This window comes from Heptranchias perlo, chromosome 8 (assembly GCF_035084215.1).
Source record: "Heptranchias perlo isolate sHepPer1 chromosome 8, sHepPer1.hap1, whole genome shotgun sequence".
Lineage (NCBI taxonomy): Eukaryota > Metazoa > Chordata > Chondrichthyes > Hexanchiformes > Hexanchidae > Heptranchias > Heptranchias perlo.
Window position 1 is genome coordinate 85,540,329 of NC_090332.1, and position 27,895 is coordinate 85,568,223.

General features: G+C 43.4%; 1 protein-coding gene across 4 annotated transcripts in view; it reads left to right on the plus strand.

The window, feature by feature from the left end:
* The window catches only part of btbd3b (BTB (POZ) domain containing 3b), a 50,848-nt gene extending 26,038 nt beyond the window's left edge, over positions 1-24,810 (plus strand). The window contains exons 1-5 of one of the 4 annotated variants that reach the window (XM_067989453.1): positions 10,813-11,132; positions 11,329-11,545; positions 12,494-12,584; positions 14,546-14,664; positions 18,485-24,810. In XM_067989453.1, the coding sequence (XP_067845554.1) occupies positions 11,409-11,545; positions 12,494-12,584; positions 14,546-14,664; positions 18,485-19,517 (1,380 nt within the window). In that variant the 5' untranslated portion in view covers positions 10,813-11,132; positions 11,329-11,408 and the 3' untranslated portion in view covers positions 19,518-24,810. Of the gene's footprint in view, positions 1-10,812; positions 11,133-11,199; positions 11,546-12,493; positions 12,585-14,545; positions 14,665-18,484 lie in introns of those variants that run through there. The other 3 variants (XM_067989454.1, XM_067989455.1, XM_067989452.1) reach the window with 3 other exon arrangements.
* The last annotated feature ends 3,085 nt before the right edge of the window (positions 24,811-27,895 follow it).

A 27,895-nucleotide genomic window follows, 5' to 3' on the forward strand; every position in this document is an offset into this window, starting at 1 on the left:
TCAAGACTGAGATAGATAGATTTTTGGACTCTAAGGGAATGAAGGGATAAGGGGATCGGGCTGGAAAGTGGAGTTTTTTTTTATTCGATGTGGGCGTCGCTAGCGAGGCCAGCATTTATTGCCCAACTCTAATAGTTGAGGAGTTGAGGTCAAAGATCAGCCATGATCTTATTGAATGGCGGAGCAGGCTCGAGGGGCCATATGGCCTACTCCTGCTCCTATTTCTTACGTTCTTATGAAAATGCATCTTTAAGATATGTATCTGACACATGCCAGGTTCTTTCCTGAATACATAGGCAGTCAGATTTATATATTTCATAGTTAAAGGGGTATAAAACAAATGGAAATCCAAGAATACCCCTTGAGAAGCCAGCAGCACACACATTTTTGGATCATAATCTTAGAAGATCTTAGAAAACAGTGTAATTCATAAAGGGAGTGCCTACCATCTCTGTATTGGAAAAAAAAATTGAGGGGAATAAAGTTTTCTTTTCCAAAGCATCTGGTCAAGTTTGTCTACCGAGGCTAATTAATGGCGGTTTATCATGACATTTCCAGATATGCAACATTAACCTTTCTACCAATCAAACATCTTAAGCCACTTTTATTTTTAATTTCGGAACTCGTCAACACCCTTGATTGGTCGCCCTAAATGTGCTGCTCTAAGGTCTCAAGGGATTGTCACAACTGCGAAGCTGCAATTAATAGTCTTCTTCCAGGACCAAGAAAGTCAGCACATTCTCAGTAAAGCCTCATTAGGGTGCCGACAGTGCCCTTTCCTCTCTAAATATTCATTTCTTTTTATTCCCATCTTAAATGCTGAGCAATGACCAGGGCTAACCCTTATTAAAACCATAAGGCAAACAATTGGAGTTACTTTTTAACCTATTCCAGCGGTCATTTCTATTTGTGATGAGACATTTATCACTAAACTATACAAGAAGATTAAAATCATTCCCACTGTTTCCCTAGTGAAGGGGGGAGGGGGAATTTCATTGACATTTGGGTACCTCCTTGCAACACAACTTAGTTAACTGTGGGAGATTTCCGCACCAGCATTGAGTTGGCTGCATTGGCTGATTTTAAATTTTAAATTATTTACGCATTGAATTGAGGGAAGAAATCATAATTTGCTTTCAATGTCTCTTTTTGAATTTTATATCTTGATTGAAAATTCTAAAATCAAAGTTGTTTTAATAAAAGCCCCTAGTTTCCTTCTGATCGCCCCTTAGCGTACATTAAATGTTGCCTTATATCTGCTTTCTCCTCCTCTCCAAATATATGGATATTATTTCAAGAATTATTGTAGTCACGGTACTAAGGGATTATGGAGTGCTGCACCTCATCACTTTACGGTCTATTGGTACCCTGCAAAATGTCACTCAATAACCTACAGCCCGAAGAGTCTTCAGATGTTAAGTGGCCAAGTGCTCTTGAAATGTCTCGTGGTATAATTTTGGAATGAGATTACTCAGCCGATCACTATTATTTATTTTAGAATCATAGAAAATTTACAGGCACAGAAGGAGGCCGTTCGGCCCATCGTGTCCGCGCCGGCTGAGAAACGAGCCACCCGGCCTAATCCCACTTTCCCGCATTTGGTTCGTAGCCCTGCAGGTCGCTGCTCTTCAGGTGCACATCCAGGTACTTTTTAAATGAGTTGAGGGTTTCTGCCTCTACTGCCCTCTCAGGCAGTGACTTCCAGACCCCCACCACCCTCTGGGTGAAAAATGTTTTCCTAATTTCCGCTCTAATCCTTCTACCGATTACTTTAAATCTATGCCCCCTGGTTATTGACCCCTCCGCTAAGGGAAATAGGTCCTTCCTATCCACTTTATCCAGGCCCCTCATAATTTTGTACACCTTAATCAAATCGCCCCTCAGCCTCCTCTGTTCCAAGGAAAGCAACCCCAGCCTATCCAATCTCCCATAATAGCTAGAATTCTCCAATTGTAAACAATTTTACAACACCAAGTTATAGTCCAACAATTTTATTTTAAAATCCACAAGCTTTCGGAGGCTTCCTTCTTCCTCAGGTGAATGTGGAACTGAAATCCCCGAACCTATCGCATTTATAAATCACAGAACAATGCCTGGTGATTACAGAGAGTCTTTTCAACTGCCCGTTGCCAAGGCAACCAAAGTGTTCAGACAGATAGGTGTTACCTACAGGCCCACCGAATATACAAACGGCCAGAACTAAAAAAACAGATGATGTGGCTCTCAGCGTAATCCGAGTTGTATGTGGACTTGAGTGGGTTCGTGATCTGTAGTCCTTTCGGGATCTTGTCTGCTTTCTTGCAGCTCTGTAAAAACTTGATGTCTGTGTCTATTCTCCAGTCCTGGCAACATTTTCTTTCTTCAGATTTGAGCTGCACCTCACGTTGTATAATTTTGAAAAGAGCCAGTCTATGTGTCCAAGTTGGGAGTGCTAACAAAACAAAATGGGGGGGAAAAAAAATTGGATCGTGCCTATTATTGGGCGGGGGTAGCACGATCCACTATTACCCCATGGCCATTGGCCCCGGCGTAGGCAGGAGGAGACTTTCGACAGGCCTGAGGACTTACCTGCAATCAGCGTTCTGAATCAGCGTTGAACGAGGAATCAGTGCAATTCGCACTTTCCACCAGCTGGGGGAGCTCCAGTCTCTTAAAGGCAGGCTGTCTCTTAAAAATCTCTTAAAGGTAACCGGTACCTGTTATTTGCTAGAAGTAACAGTCTGCTGTCTGCACGGAGTCTGAATGGAGATCAGACATCGCACATGTAAAACACAGATGCGGCTCCCATCCCTATGTTTACACACTGATGAGTTATGGTAAAACATTGAATAAAGGTTTCACACTACTAAATCCCCCATCCTCCAATCTGCATGCCAGACCTCACCAATCTGCTGATCTGAGTTTGTACCAGGCCTGCGAGCGTGCATGCACAAAGGTTCTCTGCTGATGCACTAGTGGCCTTGTTGCAAGAGGTGGACAGAAGCAGGGACATCCCATATCCGCAGAGGGGGGGGGGTGCAAGAGGCCCTCCAGACATATACCCAAACGGCAATGGGAGGCAGCGGGGGACGAAGTCAATGCCAGGCGCACAGCATCATGAACATGGGTGCAGTGCAGGAAGAAGTTCAATGCTTTGACATGAGTGGTCAAGGTGAGTGAGGTCAACTGTCAAGTGGCATCTCCTACCAACTGCACCACTACCTGCATCCACTGCTCCACACACTACACCCCCCCATCACCCACATACCAACAAACTCTTTCCATCAGTACTCAACTCTTCCAATCAGATGCTTCCTCTCACCCTCACACATTACCATTGTTGCAAGCCACCCACCCACAACTCACAGGCCACACACACTGGCAGCTATTCAACCATGACACATTAACCAGACACACATCCTGCTTTCTTGCAGGAGAAGGTGGCGCATATCAGGAGGCAGCAGGTGGCAGTGGCATTTAGCCCCTCGAGCCTGTTCCGCCATTCAATGAGATCATGGTGGACCTGTGAGCTAACTCCATATACCTGTCTTAGCCCCATATCCCTTAATACCCTTGGTTCACAGAAATCTATCAAACTCAGATTTAGAATTCACAATTGAGCTAGCATCAGCTGCCGTTTGCAGAAGGGTATTCCAAACTTCTCCCACCCTTTGCATGTAGAAGCATTTCCTAACTTCACCCCTGCATGTCCTGGCTCTAAGTGTTAGGTTATTTCCCCTAGTCCAAGTAGTCAAGTATAGGTAAAAATGTCTCGGCAGCCAGAAGCTATAATCCAGCCACTAACCTGTAAATCCTGCATGGTCCCTTTAAATAGCGCTGGTGGGGTCCTCCAGGCACTGTAAGACATTTTCAGATGGTCAGGGTTAAAACTGTGCATTGAGTTGAGCGTTAAGTCCCAAAATTGTGTCTTTCACTTTAAATCAGAGAAGCACACTGATTGTATCCATTTTCTCCTTACTTTACATGCTTCCGGCATTTGGTATTTGCACATGCGCTAACTCCTATACCAAGATGGCCTCCGGCGCACGTCACGCTGGAAACGTGTGTGCGAAGCCAAGACGCCATCTTGGATGTTGGAGAGGCCGCGTAGCGCCGAAACAACGGGCGCTACACGGTCCAATTTAGCACCCAATTTTTTTTGGCAAGACATGCATTATTAATTCAACCAGTGCCCAGATAGACTAAGGATATTCCGTCATTAACCTTGATTGATAGATGGTCTCAAATAGTTTGTAGAATATTACAAAAATCTGGGGTAATGATGTCCAGATTTTTATGCTTTATTTTCCTCATCTGAAAGGAAAAGTAGAAATAGGCTCTAAAGATAGGAATGACATGATCTGGTCCTTCTGATTTTTATATTCTGACAGAAACACATGCACTTTAGACGTCAAGTAGCAGCAGGACCTTTTTAGCATATTAAAAAAAATTACCTCCAGTTTCCTTCTCCTCCTCCCCTCAAGGCATCGGGATACAGTTCTACAGGTGATAGCTGCCTGCAATACCTCTCCCAAATGGCCATTCGCCATATGTGAGCCTACTTGCAAGTGTCAACATTTCAAGCAATGGGGGCTAGTGTGTGTGCTTGCTTGTGGCGCAGTGGGTAGCGTTCTTGCTTGTGAGTCAGAAAGTTGTGGGTTCAAGCCCCACTCCATAAGACTTGAGCACAAAATCTAGGCTGATGCTCTAATGCTGCACTGACAGAGGTGCTGCCTTTTGGATGAGACGTAAAACTGAGGCCCCGTCTGCCGATATAAAAGATCCCATGTCACTATCTTGAAGAAGAGCAGCGGAGTTCGTCCCGGTGTCCTGGCCAATGTTTATCCCTCAACCAACATCACTAAAAGACAGATTATCTGGTCATTATCACACTGCTGTTTGTGGGACCTTGCTGTGCACAAACTGGCTGCTGCATTTCCTACATTACAACAGTGACTACACTTCAAAAGTACATCATTGGCTGTAAAGGGCTTTGGGATGTCCTGAGGTTGTGAAAGGCGCTATATAAATGCAGAATGTGTCGGCAGAATGCACTCCAAGTATGATTGAACTTCTCCCACCCCATACTGCAGTTGGACTTTGTGGCCTGAAAGGGACACAGCTTCACCTTAGCAGCGGAATAGTACATCCTGCATTAGGTGGTATAATGTGATCCTTAGAAAATAACCTATCGCCTGGCTTAGCATGAGCAATGCCAGAGAAGATCTGCTAGATTACATTTATGCAAGGTGCCCATACAGCAAAAGATATATGTAGGGAAATGTTTTTGCATCAGAAGGATGCAAAGTAATGCGGTCGGCTCAAATTTCCAGGAACCACTCAAAACATTGAAATGTTTATTTCACTCTTGGAGAATATTTCTCACAAAATCTTTACCAAGTCTATTCATCTTAGTTCCTCACTTGCACTTGTATACACCTCTGCAAATAAAATGTGTGACATAATAAATACCTAAAATACTCTTTTAAAAAAAGCAGTTTGCCAATGAACTCGTCCACCCCCTTTTTACAGCAGCTAAAAGAACTTTCGTCGTCACATGTGGTGGGCTAACTTCTGAAACCACTGGGGTCGCTACACATTCAGGTAAGTATTTTTTTAAACTTATCTTTTTGGTGGTGGCCTCCAGTGGTCCCTTTAAGGACTGCTGCGTAGGCCGCATGTAGGTTTGGTTATCCTGATCGTAGCAGGTCCAGCGCTGGCTGCGTTCAGGGCGGCTCAATCCTGGGAAGTGGTCCTCAAACAGGCGTTAGCTGCTTGTTTGCATATGCAAAGGGCTTAATGCCTTTTCTACAGCGCGGGCCCTGGACGCCTGTACCTCAGCCCTTACTAATACGGGCGACGCATTTCTGGCACAGAATGTGTGTGCGCACGATGCCCACCATATTGGACGCTTAGGCGTCCATTTTATGCCTGTGAAACTGACACAGTGTCACCGAATTTCTAGGCCATTGTCTTCACAAAGACCAGTTGGTGGTCACTCCTACTACTACTATCATGGACAGGTGTATCTATGATAGGTAGGTTGGTGAGGACTTGGTTAAGCTTGTTACTCCCTCATGTTGGTTCCCTCACCACCTAATATGATGGGGTCTGGCAGTCGTGTCCTTCAGAACTCAGTCGGTGGTGGTACAATCAAGCCACTTTTAGTGTTGGACATTGAAATCCCCCACTCAGAGTAAAATTCTGTGCCTTTACTTCTTTCGAAGTGAGGTTCAACATGGAGGAGTACTCATTCATCAGTTGAGGGAAATGGCCAGTATCAGCAGGAGGTTTCCATGACTCTGTTTGACCTGAACCCATGAGCCTTCATGGGGGTCCAGAGTCAATGTTAAGAACTTCCAAGACCATTCCCACCCAACTGTCTACCACTGTTCCTCCATCTGTGGCGGGGCTACCATTCCTGGTGGGACAGGCCATACCCAGGGATGTTGATGGAGGAGTCTATGATGTTGGCTGATAGGCATGACCCTGTGACTACCACCGTGTCACAACATATAAATGCAAGTTGTTGTTGTGTCGGCCTGTTGCTTGACCAAGTCCACTGTGGGACAGCTCTCCCAGTTTGGGCACCAATCCCCAAATGTTAGTGAGAAGGACTTTGCAGGGTCAACTGGGATGAGATGCCTAAATTTTGCCCTGATATGATGCTTGGCTCAGTGCCAATAAGTCTATCTGATTTTTTTTCCTTATTGAACTTTGCATACAGTTTTGGTCTCCATACTTAAGAAAAGACATACTTGCTCTCGAGGCAGTACAAAGAAGGTTCACTCAGTTAATCCCGGGGATGAGGGGGCGGACATATGAGGAGAGGTTGAGTAGATTGGGACTCTACTCATTGGAGTTCAGAAGAATGAGAGGCGATCTTATTGAAACATATAAGATTGTGAAGGGTCTTGATCGGGTGGATGCAGTAAGGATGTTCCCAAAGATGGGTGAAACTAGAACTAGGGGGCATAATCTTAGAATAAGGGGCTGCTCTTTCAAAACTGAGATGAGGAGAAACTTCTTCACTCAGAGGGTGGTAGGTCTGTGGAATTTGCTGCCCCAGGAAGCTGTGGAAGCTACATCATTAGATAAATTTAAAACAGAAATAGACAGTTTCCTAGAAGTAAAGGGAATTAGGGGTTATGGGGAGCGGGCAGGAAATTGGACATGAAGCTGAGTTCGGATCGGTCAATGCCCTGTGGGTGGCGGAGAGGGCCCAGGGGCTATGTGGCCGGGTCCTGCTCCGACTTCTTGTGTTCTTTAGATTTGTGGTTGGGATCAGATCAGCCATGATCTTATTGAATGGCGGAGCAGGCTCGAGGGGCCGATTGGCCTACTCCTGCTCCAATTTCTTATGTTCTTATGTTCTTATGTATCAATTGTTTACAACTGGGTGGTTTGCTAGGCTTTTTCAGAGGGCATTAAGAGTCAATCATGCAGTGTGAGACTGAAGTCCCGTGTAGGCCAGATTGGGTAAGGGTAGCTGGCTCCCTTCCCTGGAGGACATTAGTGAACCAATTGGGTTCTTACGACAATCTTGCAGCTTTTGTGATCATTTTTCTGTTGCCAGATTTATTTAATTCAATTTCACAACTTGCCATGGCGGGATTTGAACTCATGAACTCTAGGTTGCTAGTTCAGTACCGTAACCACTATGGTAACATAGCTACAAAGAGGCCTTGGAATTTCCTTTTGCCCCTTTATCACAGCTTGCATCCATTGGGTCCTGATATTATTGGGCGTCTACAGATGTACGTACACCTGACTGCCTCTTAGAGCCCCATCCATGAGCAACCTTTCAGGTCTGATTTGGAAGACGTTGCAGAAATAGTGAATGCAGCTGGGAAAGTGGGACTTTTTAAGTTTAGTGGGCCTCCTTAGCTGGCATGATTCTAGCCATTGTCAAACCTTGTGGGTCACTGTTTATCATGGATGTTATTGGTAGGTTTATCTCTATTAAGATTACAACCTCTCAACCTTCTTGGAACTATAGATGTTGCAAAAAAAATTCCCCGCTTATCAACTTGAAAGTGTCTGCATTTCCTCCATTATAAGCTGTCCTTTCTGAATGTGCACAGTATCTGAGATGCACCAATGTTTTAGCTCTCTGTTGAGTCATTAATCCCATTATTTGTTTTCTAACCTGTGTTTGTACAACAGTAATTTCGTGCTTTGCCACCCCCTCATTTAATCTTCCGATAAAGTAAGCCTGTTCTTTTTTTATTTTCCTGTGCTGTAGATGTCCATTTTACTCTGCTTCTTCTCCTCTAATTGGGAGTAGATTAACTGCCAGCATAATTATTACAAACAGAAATATCCTCCCTGTCTCTCCCTTATTCTATGTAAAACGGAGCAACACCACACTCCTTTCTGCTTTCCTCTCTCCCCCCGCCCCCCAAAAAAAAGATCTGTTTATACCTGTTGCATCAGCTCAAGAGTGTTCCTTGTAACCCTTTTCACGTTATATTCCAATTACAGTAATTATGCTGGGTAGAACAGACTTGTAAAAGTCAAAATCTCCTCCTGCACTAATTGATGTCATAGGTTTCTTTGTGTGACAGGAAAGTCATATCTCATGTCAGCATGTAGGCTGCAGTGGACATACACAGTGTACATTTAAATATCAACAGTCCTGATGTTTGTTTTGGCAAATATGAATCTGATAACATCTAAATGTATTGTTTTAGAGCCTTTTTCTTTTGGGCCGGCACTGCTAGCACTAACCTGGTGCTAATATCAAACCTGGCACGAGTTCCCTTAGCTGCTGTCAGCTGTACCCGTTAGAAAAAAAACACAATTTACCAAAAAAAAAACTTGCATGCGGAAACCTACTGTGGAATCCCACATTGATATTAGAAATGAGTCTGACCCAGAACAATCTCCAGCGTTTGCACAGTTGGGACAGTGGGGGGAATTAGGCAGCCAATTTGTGCGCCGCTGAAAACCTATAGAACATCCAATTAGAGCTGAGATTACCGAACGCCTTGGGTGTACAATACATATAAATCATTGAAACTCGTACTGCAGCTTCTGGTGAAACTAGGACTCTAACAGATAGTGACATTTTCTGCTGTGATTGCTACTTTTTTTTTTAATAATGCGCTTGTTTAAAAAACAAATCTGTTCCTGGAGCTTTAATGCTGCTTCACCAATAAAAGCAGATTTTATAGGTTGTGTCTGTGTTGTTGTAAAATACAATGGATCTCCTGGTGAACTTTCCTAGGAGGAGCATGTATAGGATACTGATCAGCAGGACACACCTGTTTTATTAGAGAAGGCAAGAACGAATTCTGAAAGTCATAATCGCAAATGCAATAACTTGGGTATTGTGCTGTCCCCAATATTCTCTTTCTATAATAGGTAGGATTTATTTTTTATATATATTTTAAAGGAGCGAGCAGCTGTATAAAAGACTAGTTACGTGCCCCACTTCAGCCTTAGACTTCAACCAACTTGGCAAGCTCCAGTTCTGGATCTTATACGGTGTTTACTACGAGCAGGAAGCTGAACTGCCCAAAGGAAGTGTCAGTCAGGAGGCTCACTAATGGAGTGGCTTGCCTGCTCTCTCTTCACTGCCTTTGCAGTTTTCTCGACTCTGAAGCACGCTAACCAAAAAAAATCTGTATATTAGGAATCTTTCAGTGGGGAGAAGGCAGCTGCTTTCAGTGTGGAAAACACGAATGACATTTATTGCACTAACATATATAAAGTTCAGTTCCCCTTTATGGCCACTGTTATCTTTTGGACTTATCAGCACGATCAAGTCTCAGACGTACCCATGCACAGCAAGTGAACCTAGCAACGTGTTATTTTACAAGGGACTTAACTGAAATGCTTTGAATGTGCCAGGATAATCTTTTGAAGTAAATAGTTTCTTCTGTCTGTCAGATCATCTTAAAGTGATTCCACTGCTCGCCATTGTTCTTAAACCCCAGCCTCTGCTAATTGATTTTTGTTGGATGATTGAAAACATAAGTAAAACTTATTAATACTGGTATAAAAGAGAATAGGCTAACCTTTGTAGTTAGTGGGTGTACTCATCTTCCCATCTGGCTCAATGAATGCTCCACAAAGGAGTCTTTAGAAAATGATTATTATGGGCAAGGCAAAGTATTTTAAGTAGGTTGAAGTACACACAAAGGGTTCACTGATTTTACCCACTCGCCTCTCCCCATTTTAATTTTAATTTAACTTTAACAGCAGTGTTTAAAATCATGAAACGTTTTAATACTTGCTGTTGTGTCGAGTAAGCTGCTCCTCGCCTGTCTCCACCGTAAAAACCCTAAGCCAGAGGCAAGAGCGAGTGCTACCAACCGAGCCAAGCTGACACGGATTCTCCAGCCCATGAGCTATTGGGGCCTTTGAAACTCCCAGTGATAAACTTGCGAGTTGATATTTCTTGAAATCGTTGCGAGTGATTCACACCGGTGCCCAGTATCAAGTCTTTCTCTAGGGAAGTGGAGCAGGAGGAGAGGGACTGAAAAAATGAAAGGGTTAAAAGCCAAATTTGTGAGGGGGGGATGCCATGAGAACATCTGTGCTCTCTCAAAGAGGCCAGCACAGACACGATGGGGCGAATGGCCTCCTGTGCTGTGTTTGGAGTTGGTACTGAGACTGGTGGTGAGTGAGTGATGCCTCTTTTAATTGTGGCTGGGCGTGCGGGCGAAGTCCCTTTAAGTGCTGGCGCTGTGCACTGACTCTGGGAATTTACTGTAGGTGTCAGTGTAGTGTCTTTGCAGCCGGGGCTCGAAGTGTTCGCTGACAGGAGGAGGAGGAGGAGGAGGGAGGGAGGGAGGAGGAGGAGGACTTTGGTCGCTGTTTAAAAATCCCTTCAGCAACTTCCATCATTTCAACAGCCGCTTTGGGAGCAGGAACTGCAAACTCCGCCAAGTGTTTTCTGTGCATGCAACAAAAAGCAAGAGAGAGAGAGAGAGAAGGGATCTTGTTTATTTTTAACCCGATCTGCGGCAGAAGCCAATTCACAATAATAATAATAATAATTTAAAAAATCATCAATCGGAAAGATTCCCATCTCTCTCCACAGCTGGAAGGACAATAAAGGACAACATCTGGAAAGTGGATGATGATGATGATGGAGTTAAGAGCGCAGTTCCTGACCTCGGATCACACTTGAAAAGGGGGCAAAAGTGGGAAGGTTTTACCCGTAGAAAACCTCAAGGGGGGGGGGGGGAAGGAGGAGGAGGAGGAGGGGGGGGGAAGAATTTAACCCCATAAATATTAACCCCTCTGTTTGCCCGCTCCGCGGCTGCCGATCAGATGCACCCATGGTCGATGCCAAGAGCAGGAACATGAAGTGTCTGACTTTCCTCTTGATGCTTCCAGAGGCGGTGAAGAAATCCAAGAAGGCGTCGAAGGCGAACCGGCTGCCCGTGTGCTACGAAATTCTCACCTTAAAGAAGAAGATGGCTGCGGAGATCTACAGCAGCACGAAAGTCCCCAGCCCCAGCTCGAGTGTCCAGAGCTACCAGCAAAACCTCAACAACAACACCATCATCCAGGGTGTCAACTGGCAGGGGCTGTACCCCACCATCCGAGAGAGGTAAGGGGGTACCAGAGTGCTTAACCTGCCTTGCCTCCCCATCAAACTGCAGCTCCCAACTATAGAATGCAAACTAATCGTAGCGTCCAACTTTTGTTTTTAATAACATTCCGGGTTGGATCGAATTTTATGGATGGTTTAAATGGGGGACAATTTGTAAACTTATCTGGTCAGTCAGTCTTGTTAATTTTCTCCATTTATTTGGTGGTAATGTTTTTTTTAAAAAAAACTGCTCAGTTTCATTAACAGTAGCGGGTTTTGGAACATGTCTAAAACCTAAGTAATTGACACTTGGAAATCGATAACAAAGTACAATGATCGCTTCTATTTGATAAAGTATTCAGTCTGAAATGGGGTTTTTGTGTTAAAAAGGAGACCTTTTTAGAGCGATATAATTAGCAGTAGTTGTCATGGAAGCCCAGGGAGGAAGCTTTTATTTAAAGCAAATTGCGAGAAAAAAAAACTGGACGTTATTTCTGTTTTTTTTTAAAGTATGAAATTTCTTTAATTGGCATAAAGCTACTCACGCAGCACTAGAGAGAGCAACTGAACTCCGAAAACAGAAATAACAGAGAATGTGCAAAAATGTATTTTCAAAACTGGTCTGGTTCTGTGTCAAAAAAAAAGTGCTGTGCTTTTAAATCGAATAAAGTCATCACAGCAATAATTAAAACCGTGTGATGGGGGCAACAGTCCAAACATAAGGCTAGGCAAAATAAACAAAGCAACATTATCAAAGTCAGGGGAGGGAGTTTCTGTTGAACAAACCTTTTGGAGAGAGGATTTGAAGTTGTGAGTAAAGGAGAGGTGGGGGGAGACTTCATAAGACATTTTAGATTGAATTAGATTAATTGCTGGCCTGGATAGTGCATTTAGTGGGAGGAACGTTGCATTTATTCATATAACATTTTCTGACTGAATGTTTGTGTGATTTTTCTCCTCCCCTAGAAATGCAGTGATGTTTAACAACGATTTGATGGCAGATGTTCATTTTGTGGTCGGCCCACAAGGGGGGACACAGCGGTTGCCGGGACACAAAGTAAGCAGCAGTGGTAATGGAAGTTAAATGATTATTCAACAAATGATAAAGTGCATCAACAACCTACACTCTCAAAGGGGCCATTTCATGTTTTAGCAAACTATCGATCAGTTATCCATTAAACTACAGATGTGCTTTTAAAATCAATCCTTTTGTAAAACTTTGTAGTATAAAGTGCTGCAAATGTTATTCAAAAGTGTTTGGAATAGTATATTGAAACCAAGTGATATGATAATTAGTTGTAAAGCTAATTCTTTTTAAGAACATAAGAAATAGGAGCAGGAGTAGGCCACATGACCCCTATGGCGGAGTCTGCTCCGCCATTCAATCTGATCATGGCTGATCTTCGACCTCAACTCCACTTTCCTGCCCGATCCCCATATCCCTTGATTCCCCTAGAGTCCAGAAATCTGTCGATCACAGCCTTGAATATATTCAACAACTCAGCATCCACAGCCCTCTGGGGTAGAGAATTCCAAAGATTCACAACACTCTAAGTGAAGAAATTCCTCCTCATCTCAGTCCTAAATGGCCGACCCCTTATCCTGAGACTATGACCCCTAGTTCTAGATTCTCCAGCCATAGGAAGCAACCTCTCAGCATCTATCCTGTCAAGCCCCCTCCTAATCTTATATGTTTCAATGAGATTACCTCCCATTCTTCTAAATTCCAGAGAGTATAGGTCCATTCTACTCAATCTCTCTTCATAGGACAACCCTCTCATCCCAGTAATTAATCTAGTGAACCTTTGCTGCATCCCCTCTAAGGCAAGTATATCCTTCCTTAGATAAGGAGACCAAAACTGTACGCAGTACTCCAGATGAGGTCTCACCAAAGCCCTGTACAATTGTAGTAAGACTTCCTTACTCTTGTACTCCAACCCCCTTGCAATAAAGGCAACATGCCATTTGCTTTCCTAATTGTTTGCTGTACCTGCATGCTAACCTTTTGTGTTTCTTGTACGAGGACACCCAAGTCTCTCTGTTTTCAGCGGCTAAATCTGGTATTTGAGCGGAAGCAGTTTTAAAATTTTGCACAAACTATGTCCTTAAGGTGACGTGACGGTGTTAAACATTACAGCACTAATGATTGAAGTGAGGGGTCAAATATACACTTAGTATAAAGGTCAGCGTTTATTCTAAACCTGGCCTGGGATTACTTGATGCTGACCTTTAGTGCAGTAAGTGTCCCGATGTCCCATTCTCCATCATGGGCTTGCTTCTACCTTAACCACTGACATTTAAATAAAGACTAAAATCTCTGTACCTGTCATAACTTCAGTCAGATACAAGAGCACAGTATCCCACAAATACACTTATGTTTTAATGCATTGTTACATAAAGCACTGGTCTTACCCCACACATAAAGTCTTTCCTATTTAACGGTAGCATTTAAAAAAATAAATGAGTCCATTTTCTTCAAGTGGAAATGCCGACATTTCCTCCATCCCATTAAGTGTTTTGTTTATGCCAAAGGTGTGTTTTAATTTGGGCAAAAATGGATTTTTTTTTTCATTTGCTGGTGGAGGAGGGTTAGCTGTTAAATCATTTTAATAGCATGTAAGTGCCTTATTCAGTGTTCCACCCACTGGTCTGCCTCTCATAATAATGTGATCTGTATGGCACCTCCGTAGCCAATGCTGAATTAAGGGAGTCCTTTTACAGCAGAATCGGGGTCATCATCAAAATGGTCCGTTCTGTGGGATCATGGTTAATGGTAGAATTTCAGTACATTTTCAGGAAAATGACATAGTGCTCTATGAAACCTCACTCCCATCTGCAATGACTTTCCCTGCTCAAGCTTGGAGCACCGGAAGGAGTTTTTTTTTTGTTTAGGATATGCGGGCAGTGTCTTTTGCAGATTTGTGAGTGAGTCTTTGTGTCGTAGTGAAAGTTGTTGCTGGTGTTTTCTTTTTAAATCTGATCAGATTGTATCTGGTCTTCTTTCCTCCATCCCTAAAGTATGTTTTAGCTGTCGGGAGCTCGGTATTTCATGCAATGTTTTATGGGGAACTTGCTGAAGATAAGGAGGAAATTCGAATCCCCGATGTTGAGCCTGCTGCCTTTCTCGCAATGCTGAAGTAAGTATTGTTCCCTCTTTCATTAACTATCCTCAAGCCCCTTCAAGTAAGGAAGGTTTTTCAAAAAAAAATCATGTATATATGCGTTGGTAGTGATGATTAAAGAGTGACTTCTGTTGTGTTAGACCTAACCAGTTATACTCTGTTAAAATGTCCAAGAAAGTTTGGCGATGGGTTATTCTGTGAATACTTGTTTTGGCATAAACTTGTTTCATTTTGTTGTGTCTGACAAAACACTAGAAGAATTAGTAATTTGGCTTTGAACTCTCAGGAGACCTTGTTTATGTCGCTGGTGAAAGTGGTAGTTCAGTCCCAATCTTTCGCACCACAAACTACTGACTAAGAATTCATATTGCATATATTGTCTGGACACATCAACAAAAACTTGCATTTATATCGCTCTTTTAACGTAGCAAAACGTCCCAAGGTGCTTCGCAGGAGCGATTATCAAACAAAATTTGACACCGAGCCACATAAGGAGATATTAGGACAGGTGACCAAAAGCTTGGTCAAAGAGATAGGTTTTAAGGAGCATCTTAAAGGAAGAGAGAGAGATAGAGGGGTGGAGAGGTTTAGGAAGAGAATTCCAGAATTTAGGGCCGAGGCAACTGAAGGCATCTTACCAAGGCAAAACATTGCAGACATGGGGGTAGGGGTGGGGAGCAGCGCTACCAATCTTACTGAGAGCAAAATGACTTTCTCTTACACAACTGAGCTTCCATAGTTTGTATTGAAGGCAAAAACTTACTGTCCTTCCACTATCCCCACACATCCTAAACAAAACAACAGATCCTTACAAAGCTGTACATTAATTTCAAACAAAATGGCATACAGCATCTAAACATGGAATATTCTGATAATGACTTCCAATGTTTTGGAACTTGAAGGTAGGTCAAGGAAGTATCTAGTTTCTCTCTGTCTTAAGCAACCTGCATTCAGCTCCCAAACCCAATATAGTCCAGTTTTTTATTCACACAGTGAATGGCAAGGCAGCATTGCTGGAATGCCCCTTTTTATGTGATGAGATAATTCTAAAATGGATCTAACTTTAGACAAGCATTTACTGTGTGCAAAATGGAGCTGTGTACATGCAGCAAAAATATCACCAGGAGCAACTATTTGCTTTAAAGGGCTCTATAACTAACACATTTGAGAACAATTGTGTTTGTGTGTGTGTGTGTATGTGTGCGTGTGTGTGTGTATGTGTGCGTGTGTGTGTGTATGTGTGTGTGCGTGTATGTGTATATGTGTGTATGTGTGTGTGTATGTGTGTGTATGTGTGCGTGTGTGTGTGTATATGTGTGTGTATATGTGTGTGTGTGTGTGTGCACGCGCAGATACTTGATTATTTTTTTCAGACACTATTCACTTTGACAGCAACAGTCTTAACTGGCTTCTTCCTTTTGCACATCAATTCAGCTTTGAATGTGTTAAAAGTACAGCCTCGCTCACCTTGATGATGTTCTATTGTATGGCATGGTTTCAACTCTGGTAAAAACACTACCTTTGTTTTATTCTGGGAAGGTTAGTGCAACAAAGAAACATTGGCAACTCGAACATTTTGTAAAGTTCACTTGCAGTGAGTGTGATTGGTGGATGTGGGCAGCACTCCCCCATTCGTAATGTTGCAAATCTTCATGATGTCACATCGGGGGGAGGGGTGGGGTTCCACATGATCTCTCTCAGGTCCTGTGCAACGAGCAGCTTTAAAGCATAAAACAGGAATAATGGGGTGACTTTCACTAACGTTTAGGGCTATGTGAGAATTCTGTGGACTATAAGAATTTAAACCTTTTTTCCAGCTCCGAAAACAAAAATCTGTTTTAAACCTACAGTCACCGCCAAGCCTGTGAATTGCAGAGCAATCAAGCGTACAACCTAATCATATCAAGACTGCACACTCCTTTAATTGTGAGTGCGATTTCGAAACGGGTGTGATTCAGAGACCCATTTGATTGCTAGCAATAGAGTTGCTATTTAATTGAGAGCAGTGTGACTGACTGTTTAGTCTCAGTGATCCTATCTGAATTCACCAGGCACTAGTTAGGTTTTATGAAAGTGAGTGGGACTGAAATAAAGTCCCAACCTGCAGTCTGGAAAGAGACTGATTAGAGATCATAGCTTCTCATAAACTGCACCCCATAAAGACTACAATATTTGGTTAGACTTTTCCCCATGTAAATTATTCCACCTTTTATCTTGTGCAAAACCAAGTAGGAATGACTCTGTTTGGCATGGCTGCCGATTTTTTGAACCAGTCTGGTTTTGAGGGTTACCGCACAGCAATTTTGATAATTAAACACTGGAAAGAAAAGGACCAACTTTTTACTGCTATTTTTTTTTGACGAACTCTCGGTACGTGCACAATATATATATATAATCTAATCATATACATTACAGCAAAACTTTCTGACAAATGCTCAGACTCTATCCAAATCTGGAAATAAAAAGTTGCCATCGGTAAAAGCTGTCGGATTGTCGTTAAAAAAAAACAGTGTCCTTTAGGGCAAAAAAAAAACCTGCCGTCCTTACCCGGTCTGGGCCTACATGTGACTTCTGTCGCACACCAATGTGGTTCACACTTAACTGCCCCTCTGAAGTGGCCTAGCGAACCACTCCGCTGAATCAAGCATCTACAGAAGAATGTCCACCGCCATCTTCTCAGGGCAACTAAAGATGGGCAATAAATGTCGGCCTTGTCAGCCGATGGCCCACATACCGAGAATGAATTTTATTTAAAAATCATCATTATGTGCACAACAACAACAACAACAACAACAACTTGCATTTATACAGCACCTTTGAAGTAGAAAAACCTCCCAATGTGCTTCACGGAGGCGGGATCAATTTAAAAAATGTCCTTAAAAAAAAACTTGAACCCACAACTTCTGACTCAGAGATAAGAGTGCCACCGCTGAGCCAAGCTGACATAGATCCTGATCATCTAGTTTCATTTTAGGCTGTGCAAAAGGTGGCCATCCTCCTTGGCTTCTGTGCTGTGGAATTTGTCCCCCTTGCATTGCAAGGCAGATTACTGCGTATCTGCAACAACAGATAAACAACTGCACACGCACGGTCTAATTTCTTCTTTCTGAATACCCAGGTATAGTTAAGCCTTGTAGAGTTTTTTTATCTGTTGAAGTTTATGGTTTTAGAATTGCTTGGAGCGAGGGGGGATAAGAAATAACTTGACGTGTCCTCTCGAAAGTCCATAAAGAATCAGTTGTCTGCGTGGCCTTGTGTCAATTCGTACGGGAACGGGACTTGATTAGAAGTGAATGAACGGAGAAACTTCTGACCCTCTTCAACGGCTACCTTTCTAAGTTATCAGCTTATATTCTGTGACGTTGAAAAACAGAGGGGTAGATCTTGACTTTGTACGTAGCGTAAAACGGGTGAGTCGGCGGCCTGTGTTGCACCTATCTCGATAGTTTTTTTTATCTCCATTGACTTCCATTTACCCCTCCCCTTTAAAAGATATTTAAATTGCGCTCACAATCTCAGTGTGGATATCAATTAACAGAAGAGCTGCTAAGAACATCGCAGCAAACATTAACCCCTCCTCTACTGGAAGAGATTTCTTCTAGAAAGAACAAACCACAGTTGGACAGGCTGGAAACGGTTTCTTTTATAGCCAACTATATTCCCAGAACCAGGCCCATTATTCTGAGGTAAACAAATTCATAACAGTTGTTCATTCCAGGATAGCACTGGCAAGGAGAGCTGAGGGGCACTCTGTGATTCTGATGGATGCCGACTGCCTGCTATAGTGAATGGCCATTCAGCTCCTTGTTGTTGACACCATGTTTTTTTTTTGCAGGTACATCTACTGTGACGAAATTGACCTGGCCGCGGACACGGTTTTAGCCACCCTCTACGCTGCCAAGAAATACATCGTCCCTCACCTGGCCCGAGCCTGCGTCAACTTCCTAGAGACCAGTCTGAGCGCTAAGAATGCCTGCGTGCTGCTGTCGCAGAGCTGCCTCTTCGAAGAGCCAGACTTGACCCAACGCTGCTGGGAGGTGATTGACGCCCAGGCCGAGCTGGCTTTAAAGTCGGAGGGCTTCTGCGACATCGATTACCAGACCCTGCAAAGCATCCTGAACAGGGAGACCCTCAATGCAAAGGAAATAATTCTGTTTGAGGCAGTGCTGAGCTGGGCAGAGGTGGAATGCCAGAGGCAGGACCTTTCCGCCAACATCGAGAACAAGCGCAAGGTTCTGGGGAAAGCGCTGTACCTGATCCGCGTCCCGGCGATGACCCTGGATGATTTTGCCAATGGCGCAGCTCAGTCAGGGGTGCTGACGCTCAACGAGACCAACGACATCTTCCTGTGGTACACGGCGGCCAAGAAACCGGACTTGGAGTTTGTGTGCAAGCCCCGGAAAGGCTTGGCCCCCCAGCGGTGCCACCGCTTCCAGTCGTGTGCCTACCGCAGCAACCAGTGGCGGTACCGAGGCCGGTGCGACAGCATCCAGTTCGCCGTGGACAAGCGGGTGTTCATCGCCGGCTTTGGCCTGTATGGGTCCAGCTGCGGCTCCGCTGAATACAGCGCGACGATCGAGCTGAAGCGACAAGGCGTCCTCCTGGGACAGAACTTCAGCAAGTTCTTCTCGGACGGCTCCAGCAACACTTTCCCGGTGTGGTTCGAGCACCCAGTGCAGATCGAGCCGGACACTTTCTACACCGCCAGTGCGGTGCTGGACGGCAATGAACTGAGCTACTTTGGGCAGGAAGGCATGACCGAAGTGCAGTGTGGAAAAGTCACCTTCCAATTCCAGTGCTCTTCAGACAGCACCAATGGCACAGGAGTGCAAGGAGGACAACTTCCAGAGCTAATATTCTACGCCTGAAAGACATTAATGCTTTGGAAATCCCACCCCACCTCCTCAATCTGTCCTTCATTCTGTCCAGAGTGGTCTGCACACATTTCAAAGAGCAACACAATCTAGCCCTATATTAGAAGCTACTATTCTCACAATCTACAGTTTTATTTTTATGGATCTGCGGCCAAATTCAATTCCAAAACTGAGTCGAGTGGTTTCTCTTTTTTTCAAACGGGGGTTTAATTTCCTCTGGTTAGCACAACCATGTAAAATTCCTTTGCACACTGTTTTAATGCGGTCATTAACCTGAATCCATTAACCAATTCACCACCAAAAGAAATTAAACTCTTTGATGCCGCTGGGGGATATTCAGTTAGTAATGAATTGCCCTAGCTGTCGGGGTAATGGTATCAGAATGACTTTGTTTGCTCACTCTCCCTCTAAGTATGGTCTAGCTTGCTTTTGCTTCGCCTTCATCAACACCAGTAAACCAGCACAGACACTACCGCTGCTAATTCCTCTGCATCTCTCTATTTGCACATGCCTGGTTAAGTTGAATCTAAAATGGCTTCCAACACGGCCTCGCAACTGAAATGGCCGCCTGCAGAAATATCCTAGCAAATAAATTCAACTCATCCTCTGCCAGCACAGATATGACGGTGGTGTCGTGTAATATTGATAGAAGCAGTTAAACAGAGTTCTTAAATCTATGTATACACACATTGGGAAGGAAGCCCACTAGCTGAATGAGTGAGTGTAAATGAGCACAAGTATCTCTAGGAAACAGGAAGGAGGAGGAGGGGTAATTATACTATTTGCTTTCTCCCTGTTCAGCCGTGGCTCATTGGGTAGCACTCTTGCCTTCTGAGTTATGAAGGTTGTGAGTTCAAGTCCCACTCCAGAGACTTGACCACACTATTCAGGCTGACACTCCCAGTGCAGTACCGCTGCACTGTCAGAGGTGCCGACTTTCAAGATGAGAGGTTAAACCAGAGACCATGTCTGCCCTCTCAGGTGGATGTAAAAGATCCCATGGTGCTACTTCGAAGAAGAGCAGGGGAGCTCGCCCCTGGAGTCCTGGCCAATATTTATCCCTCAACCAACACCACTTAGAAAAACAGATTATCTGCTCATTATCACATTGCTGTTTGTGGGAGCTTGCTGTGCACAAAATTGGCTTCTTCAGAAGTACTTAATTGGCTGTAAAGCGCTTTGGAACGTCCTGAGATTGTGAAAGGCGCTATATAAATGCAAGTCTTTTTGCTCCCTCCTAAAAATTCCGATTCTCTTCTGTGTGATTGCAGGAGCGGCCAGATCAGACTTGCTAGATTTTAACACAGTCCCCTGTTGCTGGGAGCACTGAACTCCCGTGAGGGGCCTCTCAATTTTGCCTGTAATTTTGTGCAAAGCTCTACATGTTTTGACGTCATGGTGTTGGGGAGCGGGAAATGTTGTCTTTCTCTGCACTCTTTCTGGCCCAACCCTGCACCCTTGCCAAAATTTAAAAAAAGACTACAGATACAAAACTATCTCCCTCTGGGCTGGTAGTTTACTTTGGTCAGGCTACAGTTCACCCCAAATAGAACGTACAGCACAGATGACCCCCTGGCTTTTATTATTTTTTTAAGAAAAACTGGAAATCAATTTTGAGAGAAAATGTTTTGAATTGCAGTAAACTGCATCTCCTCACCAGAACAGTTCAGCTAATCAGAATTTGCCAGTCGTAGGGTTATTAAATTGTGTGGGAGGATGAAAAGACAGCAGAAATCAATGGAGGGCTGATGAACTGGAGACGACTGTAATCATCTTCGAAAAGAGTCCTTCATACAAAGCAAATGAACCTTGTAAATAGAAACTGCGTTTGGCCACAGCTTTTACAGTTTGATAATTAAGAGTTTTCAAGGTTTTTGATTTTTTGTGGTTGTTGTTGTTGGCTGCCCCACTTGCAATACATAGTTGTTCACATAGCAACGTACCGGAGAAAGGGAAATCATCGTAAGAGGCCGATCGGTTCAACTGGTTCTCTCAGAGAGAAGGCAACTGAAGACAGCGAGTTAACTCAGGGCACTTTCACCTGCTTGCTAGTGGCTGCTTTTAGACTCTACATTGGCAGCGAAGGGAGTACGGGGTAGGCCATTTAGAACAGAGATGAGGAGAGATCTCTTCACTCAGAGGGTGGTGAACCTGTGGAATTCTCTACCACAGAAGGCAGTGGAGGCCAAGTCATTAGATGTATTCAGGAAGGAGATAGATATATTTCTTAATGCTAAAGGGATCAAGGGATATGGGGAAAAAGCAGGAACAGGGTACTGAGTTAGACGGTCAGCCATGATCATTTTGAATGGCGGAGCAGGCCCGAAGGCCTACTCTTGCTCCTATTTTCTATGTTTCTAAGTAGCAATTTGGCAAGGGCGTAGCATGTGGTGCCCAGTCCGGATAATGGAGGAATCTTGCTAAGTTAAGGGATGATCTAATTGAGGTGTTGAAGATGATTAAAGGATTCGATAGGATAGATAGGGAGAAACTATGTCCAGAACAAGAGGACATAACGATAAAATTAGAGCTAGGCCGTTCAGAGGTGATGTCGGGAAGGACTTCTTCACAAAAAAGGATGGTGGAAATCTGGAACTTTCTTCCCTGAAAAGCTGTTGAGGCTGGGGGTCAATTGAAAATGTCAAAACTGAGATTGATAGATTTTTGTTGGGCAAGGGTATTAAGGGTCCCGGAACCAAGGTGGGTGGGCGGAGTTAAGATACAGATCAGCCATGATCTAATTGAATGGCGGAACAGGCTCGAGGGGCTGAATGGCCTACTCCTGTTCCCATGTTCCAAACAGCAAGCTGCTCCACCAGGATTGCCTGTAGAAGAATTTCTCCTCCAAATTCTGAAAACAAGTTTATTTTTTTTTAATTAAAATGAAATGGGAATATTTGGAACTTATCAGCTTCTGGTGGGAATTTCAGCAGAATGTTGGGTGCAATTTCAGTACCAATGGCCCTTTTAGAGCCAGGAAGTAAACTAAAACGTTAGCAGTAATTAATGAGAACAGACAATGACGACTGAACCAGCTCATTTGGAGCAGTTATAAATAACCGCTTAAAAGTCTAATGGACATTATGTGCTCAGCTGCCAGAATTTATGAGATTGGGACGGACACTCCTGAAGTTATTTGGAAGGATCATGATGAACTCGTCTCAAAAACTGCACACTGCCCGTTTTATACTGAAAAGCTCCGCAGTCCGATTATACTTAAAACTTGAAGAGATAATTGTGAACTTCTTAGGCTAGAAAAAGAAAACATTCTAAACCTGCCCTAATGGGAAGCAGGTGGAGTCAGTATTCAAATCATAGAATGATACCCCCCAGGAGGAGGCCGTTCGGCCCATTGTGCCTGTGCCAGCTCTTTGAAAGAGCTATCCAATTAGTCCCACTCCCTCCGCTCTTTCCCCATAGCCCTGCTAATTTTTCCCCTTCAAGTATTTATCCAATTCCCCTTTGAAAGTTACTATTGAATCTGCTTCCACCGCCCTTTCAGCCAGTGCGTTCCTGGTCGTCATAACTCGCTGCGTAAAAGGTTGGAGAGGTTGAGGTCAGATGGGCCATTAAGAGTCCTCGCATCCAAAAGTATCATGTGAATCCTGTAACCTAGCCGAAATCTCAACACGTCCAGCATCCATCATTAAACTCCTCCTGAACAAAGCACTGAATAATACCCGTGCATTTTAAAGCGGCTGCTATCAGTGCCACCTTACTGGACACACAGCACTCAGGGGTGTGTGCAACTGCTGGCTTATTGGTTTGTTAAGTGGGATAATGGGTACTTTTTGTACAGTTTCTTTGCAGCTGCTAGAACATTTTTTCATTTTGAGTAAGAACCTGGCTCGAAACAGGGAAGGGCAGTCATCGGAAAAAGACTTTGACCTCTGTAACCACTTAATGGAAAATTAACCATTTGACTTCCATGTTGCCTCCATTAAACTGCCGGAGCAATGAAAGAAATGATCGGTTTAAATGTGGAGTGTCTATTGGCACCACTGTGTCAGCCAGTGAGTTGGAGGTGGGGTGGGACTTATGGCAAACAGTCTATTTTACAGCAAAGTCTATTTACTCAGCAAACAGAGTTCATTTAAACAGCACACTACAGCAAACAGTCTACAGAGTCTATTTAAACAGCACGTTAAAGCAAACAGTCAACAGAGTTTCTACGAACTGCAGCAAACAGAGCTCATGACCGAAACTACAGCAACTTCTCCCAATAAAAGCAGGGTGATTTCTCCAGTAAAATGCAGTGAGTGGAGGATAATTACATAATACAAATTGAATATTTCTCCAGCAAAATGCAGTGAGTGGAGGATAGTTATATAATACAAATTATGTGGGTAAAATCAATTCTAGTCACTTATAGCAGTGCGGCCTCCAGACGTGATTGACGGGGGAATTATCCAATCATCTCCATTCTGGCCAGGAACAGTGGTGTCACTTAATGCAACCATTTAAATAGAAACAAAAGCCGTTCCCAGGAATGATGATAATACGCCATCATGCCTTTTTATTTTTTGGCTTGGTTAATTGTTCTCCCAATTTATATTTTAAAATTTAATACCTTATCTAAATGGCTCAATGTTTCTACAAGTTTTAATTCCGAAGAGCAAATCTGAAATGGACTTACTACAAGTTACTCAGATAAGCTGCCAACTTTATACAACAGCCCCTTGTAATAGATGCTTTGAAGCTTTGCTGTAAATGATACAGGCTGCTTGTGGGAGTGTTTTTATTACTTTATCACAAATTTGCTGCTTATTGCAGCTCTACATTTTTGTTTGATTTGCAAACCATAACGGAGTTATTTATTACTTGAATGACCATCTGGCTAGACCATTGCTGTTTCATCCAAGGGAAGGGATTGCAGTGTCTGCAAACCTACCAGCTGAAATGGACTGAGATTTTTTTTTTTTAAAAACCCGTTGATAAAGAGGAATGTTGTAGTCATTTGTTACTGCGTTGTAAATTGCTCCTGTGAAAATCGTGAAGTAACAAACTTAGTTGTGCATCAGTCTGGCACTGTATGTTTCAGTGAAATCTATACATATCTATAACTAATACTGTTTCCAAAAGTACATATTTGGCACTGATATATAGTTTCATAAATTGTGCTTGGTAACTGAATTTTTTTTGTGAAAGAGATTGAGTACTTCATGCTTGAAGTCATTGTACCTTCAGATGCTTTGATGAAGCAGTTTGAATGATATTAGACAAATGAATGTGTATGGTATATTAAAACTTGAAATGAAATAAAGAGAGCTGGTTCTTTGTTGCCTAACTATGAATTTTTAATGTTTTTTTTACTTGGTTCTTATTTCTCCTGTTATTTACAAATGAAAAAACTTGCTCTTTTTGTTGCTTTTCACTCCATTGTTTATATGAAAGAATTTTTTTCTATGCAGTTGCAGTGGGTAAGAATTTTTTTTTTGTTATTCATTTGCCAGAAACCAATCATACATACATAAAGATCGCGCCCCGTCCATGTACAGTGAACCACACACACTAGCGACATGCCCCCTAACCATGAAACCTCCTGGGAGAGGGGGAGGAAAAGCAAATACCTGTGGCCAGTTCAAGAAAGATTCTGGAGAAATTCCTCTTTGACTCCTTAAGGCAATCAAACAAGTCTCCAGGAGAAGGTAGTGCAACAACAACTTGCATTTATACAGCGCCTTTAATGTAGTAAAACGTCCAAAGGCGTTTCACAGGAGCGTTATCAAACAAAATTTGACACCGAACCACGTAACGAGATATTAGGACAGGTGACTAAAAGTTTGGTCAAAGAGGTAGCTTTTAAGGGGTGTCTTAAAAGGAGGAGAGAGAGGTAGAGAGGTTTAGGGAGGGAATTCCAGAGCTTAGGGCCCAGGCAGCTGAAGGCACGACCGCCAATGGTACAGCAATGAAAATCGAGGATGCGCAAGTGGTCAGAGTTGGAGGAGCGCATAAACTCCTCGTAATCCCAGCCAACTGGCAATTTACCTTCTATAACTGGGAATGTCCTCATCTCAGGAACTTGTTGAGTTCTCTTTTAAAGGACTGCAGAGAGTCCATACCCATCACATGTTCCAGACAGCGGAAGTGAAAAGAAATACTTCCTAGCGTCTAACCTAACTCTTTGCCTAAGGATTTTATATGCACGGTCTCTAATTGCACCATCATGATCCTTCTCAAATAGCCTATTTAACCAGACTGTATTTAATCCCTTCAGTTTAAAACCTCAATCATGTCCCCTCTAAGCCTATGTCCTGTAAAGCTTTTGAAGCTTATCCTGACTCTTAAGACTAAGTATCATTACGGTTGCCTTTCATCAGAGCCTCACTATTGTTCAGCATGAATGGGAACCAAAACCAGACACAATACCCCAAGTACATACATACCAAAGCATTATATACCCCAATTATGGTGTTCTTCATTTTCTACTCCATGGTCCTAGCAATACAACTTAAAACCCTATGGGCTAGAAATTGGTATGTACTGCACCTGTTTTACACCAGCACAAAGCATACCAACTTAGCAGTGGGGCGGCTGGGGTTGCCAACTCTGGTTGGACGTATTACTGGAGGTTTCATCACTTGGCCTTCGACCTCCAATCGCCCCTCCCCCCCCCCCAGCGCACTCCTGTCATTGGTCACCCAACATGTCCATCCTCACGACGCACCACCTTCCCGCGCCAATTGGGAAGTGAACAAACTCTTCATTAGTCGATTGGATGAATCTTGATGGTCAGTCAAACAGCCATTTTTCCCGTTGCCAATATTTTTATGGTCGACAAATGGAAGAGTTCAATGAAAATACCCCTCTGATTTCTCTCCTGGGTTACTTACCGCAGTATCCTGGAGATTAATCTTCAATTGCTGGAGACTCCAGGACAATCCTGGAGGGTTGGAAACTCTAGGGCCGGCCTGCATATAATCTGGCCAATAGGCACCTGGGCGGATGCTTAAAACAGGTATTAGGCCCCTTAAATATGTAAATTAGGGGCCTAAAGCCTGTTGAAGGCCCCCATCAAGGAATGAGTCAGTGATGAGTGGGGTTGGTGTCAGGCCAATTCCAGGTAAGTTTGAAAAAAAATGTTTTAACAGAAACCTGTGGAACCAGGAGGAGCAGGAGTGCTCCCTGACCTGCACAGGGGTCACAATGAACCACCCTCCAAGTAGCCCACTCCAATCCCCCTCCCGGGACTTATCTGAGGGGTCGCTGCCGGTGAAGCAGGTGGCCCAGCATTAATGTCTTCGCTCGGGCGCGAGCTGCCTCTGGAGGTGCGATCGCCACCAGCAACTCACAGTGAGTATGTTGATGAGGCCTGAGGACTGATCTCCATCGATACTCGGGCCTCTCGGTTCGGGTGCCCACGGGCCACGCAACGTCAAGTCTGGGCCTGAAAACTATGACTAATTTCTAGGCCTATTTGCCTTCCCTACCGCCACCTCACACTGCTTTGTGCACTTTTAATGACTTAGCGACTATTACACCGCTCAGGTCTCTCTTGCTGTGTTACCCGTTACGGGTACCTCTGCGTGGTATAGACACGTCTGGAGTTTCCCAACTCCCATTGTAATAGACTTCACATGTCCACATTGAAGGACACCTGGCACATACTGACCCATTCATCTAACTTATCTAAATCAGCCGGAAACCTATTGATTTGGTATGAATTATTCACACTAGCGAAATTTTTGTGCCTTCTGTGAATTTACAAATAGATCTATTAAAGCTCTCATCCAAATTATCAATGAAGATAGTGAACAGCCATGTTCTTAAGACGGAGCCTTGTGGGACTCAACTCATGAACAAGCCCACTTAGATCCACTCCCACCAATGACAATCCTCTGCTTACGAGATTTTAATCAATTATCTACCCAGCCTCATATCAGTCCTATAATCCAATATGATTTAATGTTTCTCAATCGCTTTGTATAAGGCACTTTCTTGAAGGCATTTTGGAAATCAAGGTATATAAACCTCAACAAGACTGCAACCGTCCATTATTCTGGTCACCGACTCAAATAATTCAAAATCGGGTTAATGAGGCAGGACCTAAGTTTCTTGAAGGCATGGGGAGAATTCCAAACAACTTCAAATGATTATAAATCACAGATTAAGAAAGAGACCAGGGGGGAAAGGTTGATAACTCATTAAAGATGCACAAGCAGTGTGAGGTGGATTTAGAAAAGGCAAATAGGGTTTTAGGTTGTATTGCTTTCCTACAACTGACATCAAACTTATGAGCCTATACTTCCTCTTCTTAAATAATGAAATCACATGAGCCTCCCGCCAATCCATTGGAATGAGCCCAAATCTCAATGAATTACTGGATATATGAGCCAGTGGTTACACATATGACATCCCTCATTTCCTTAAGC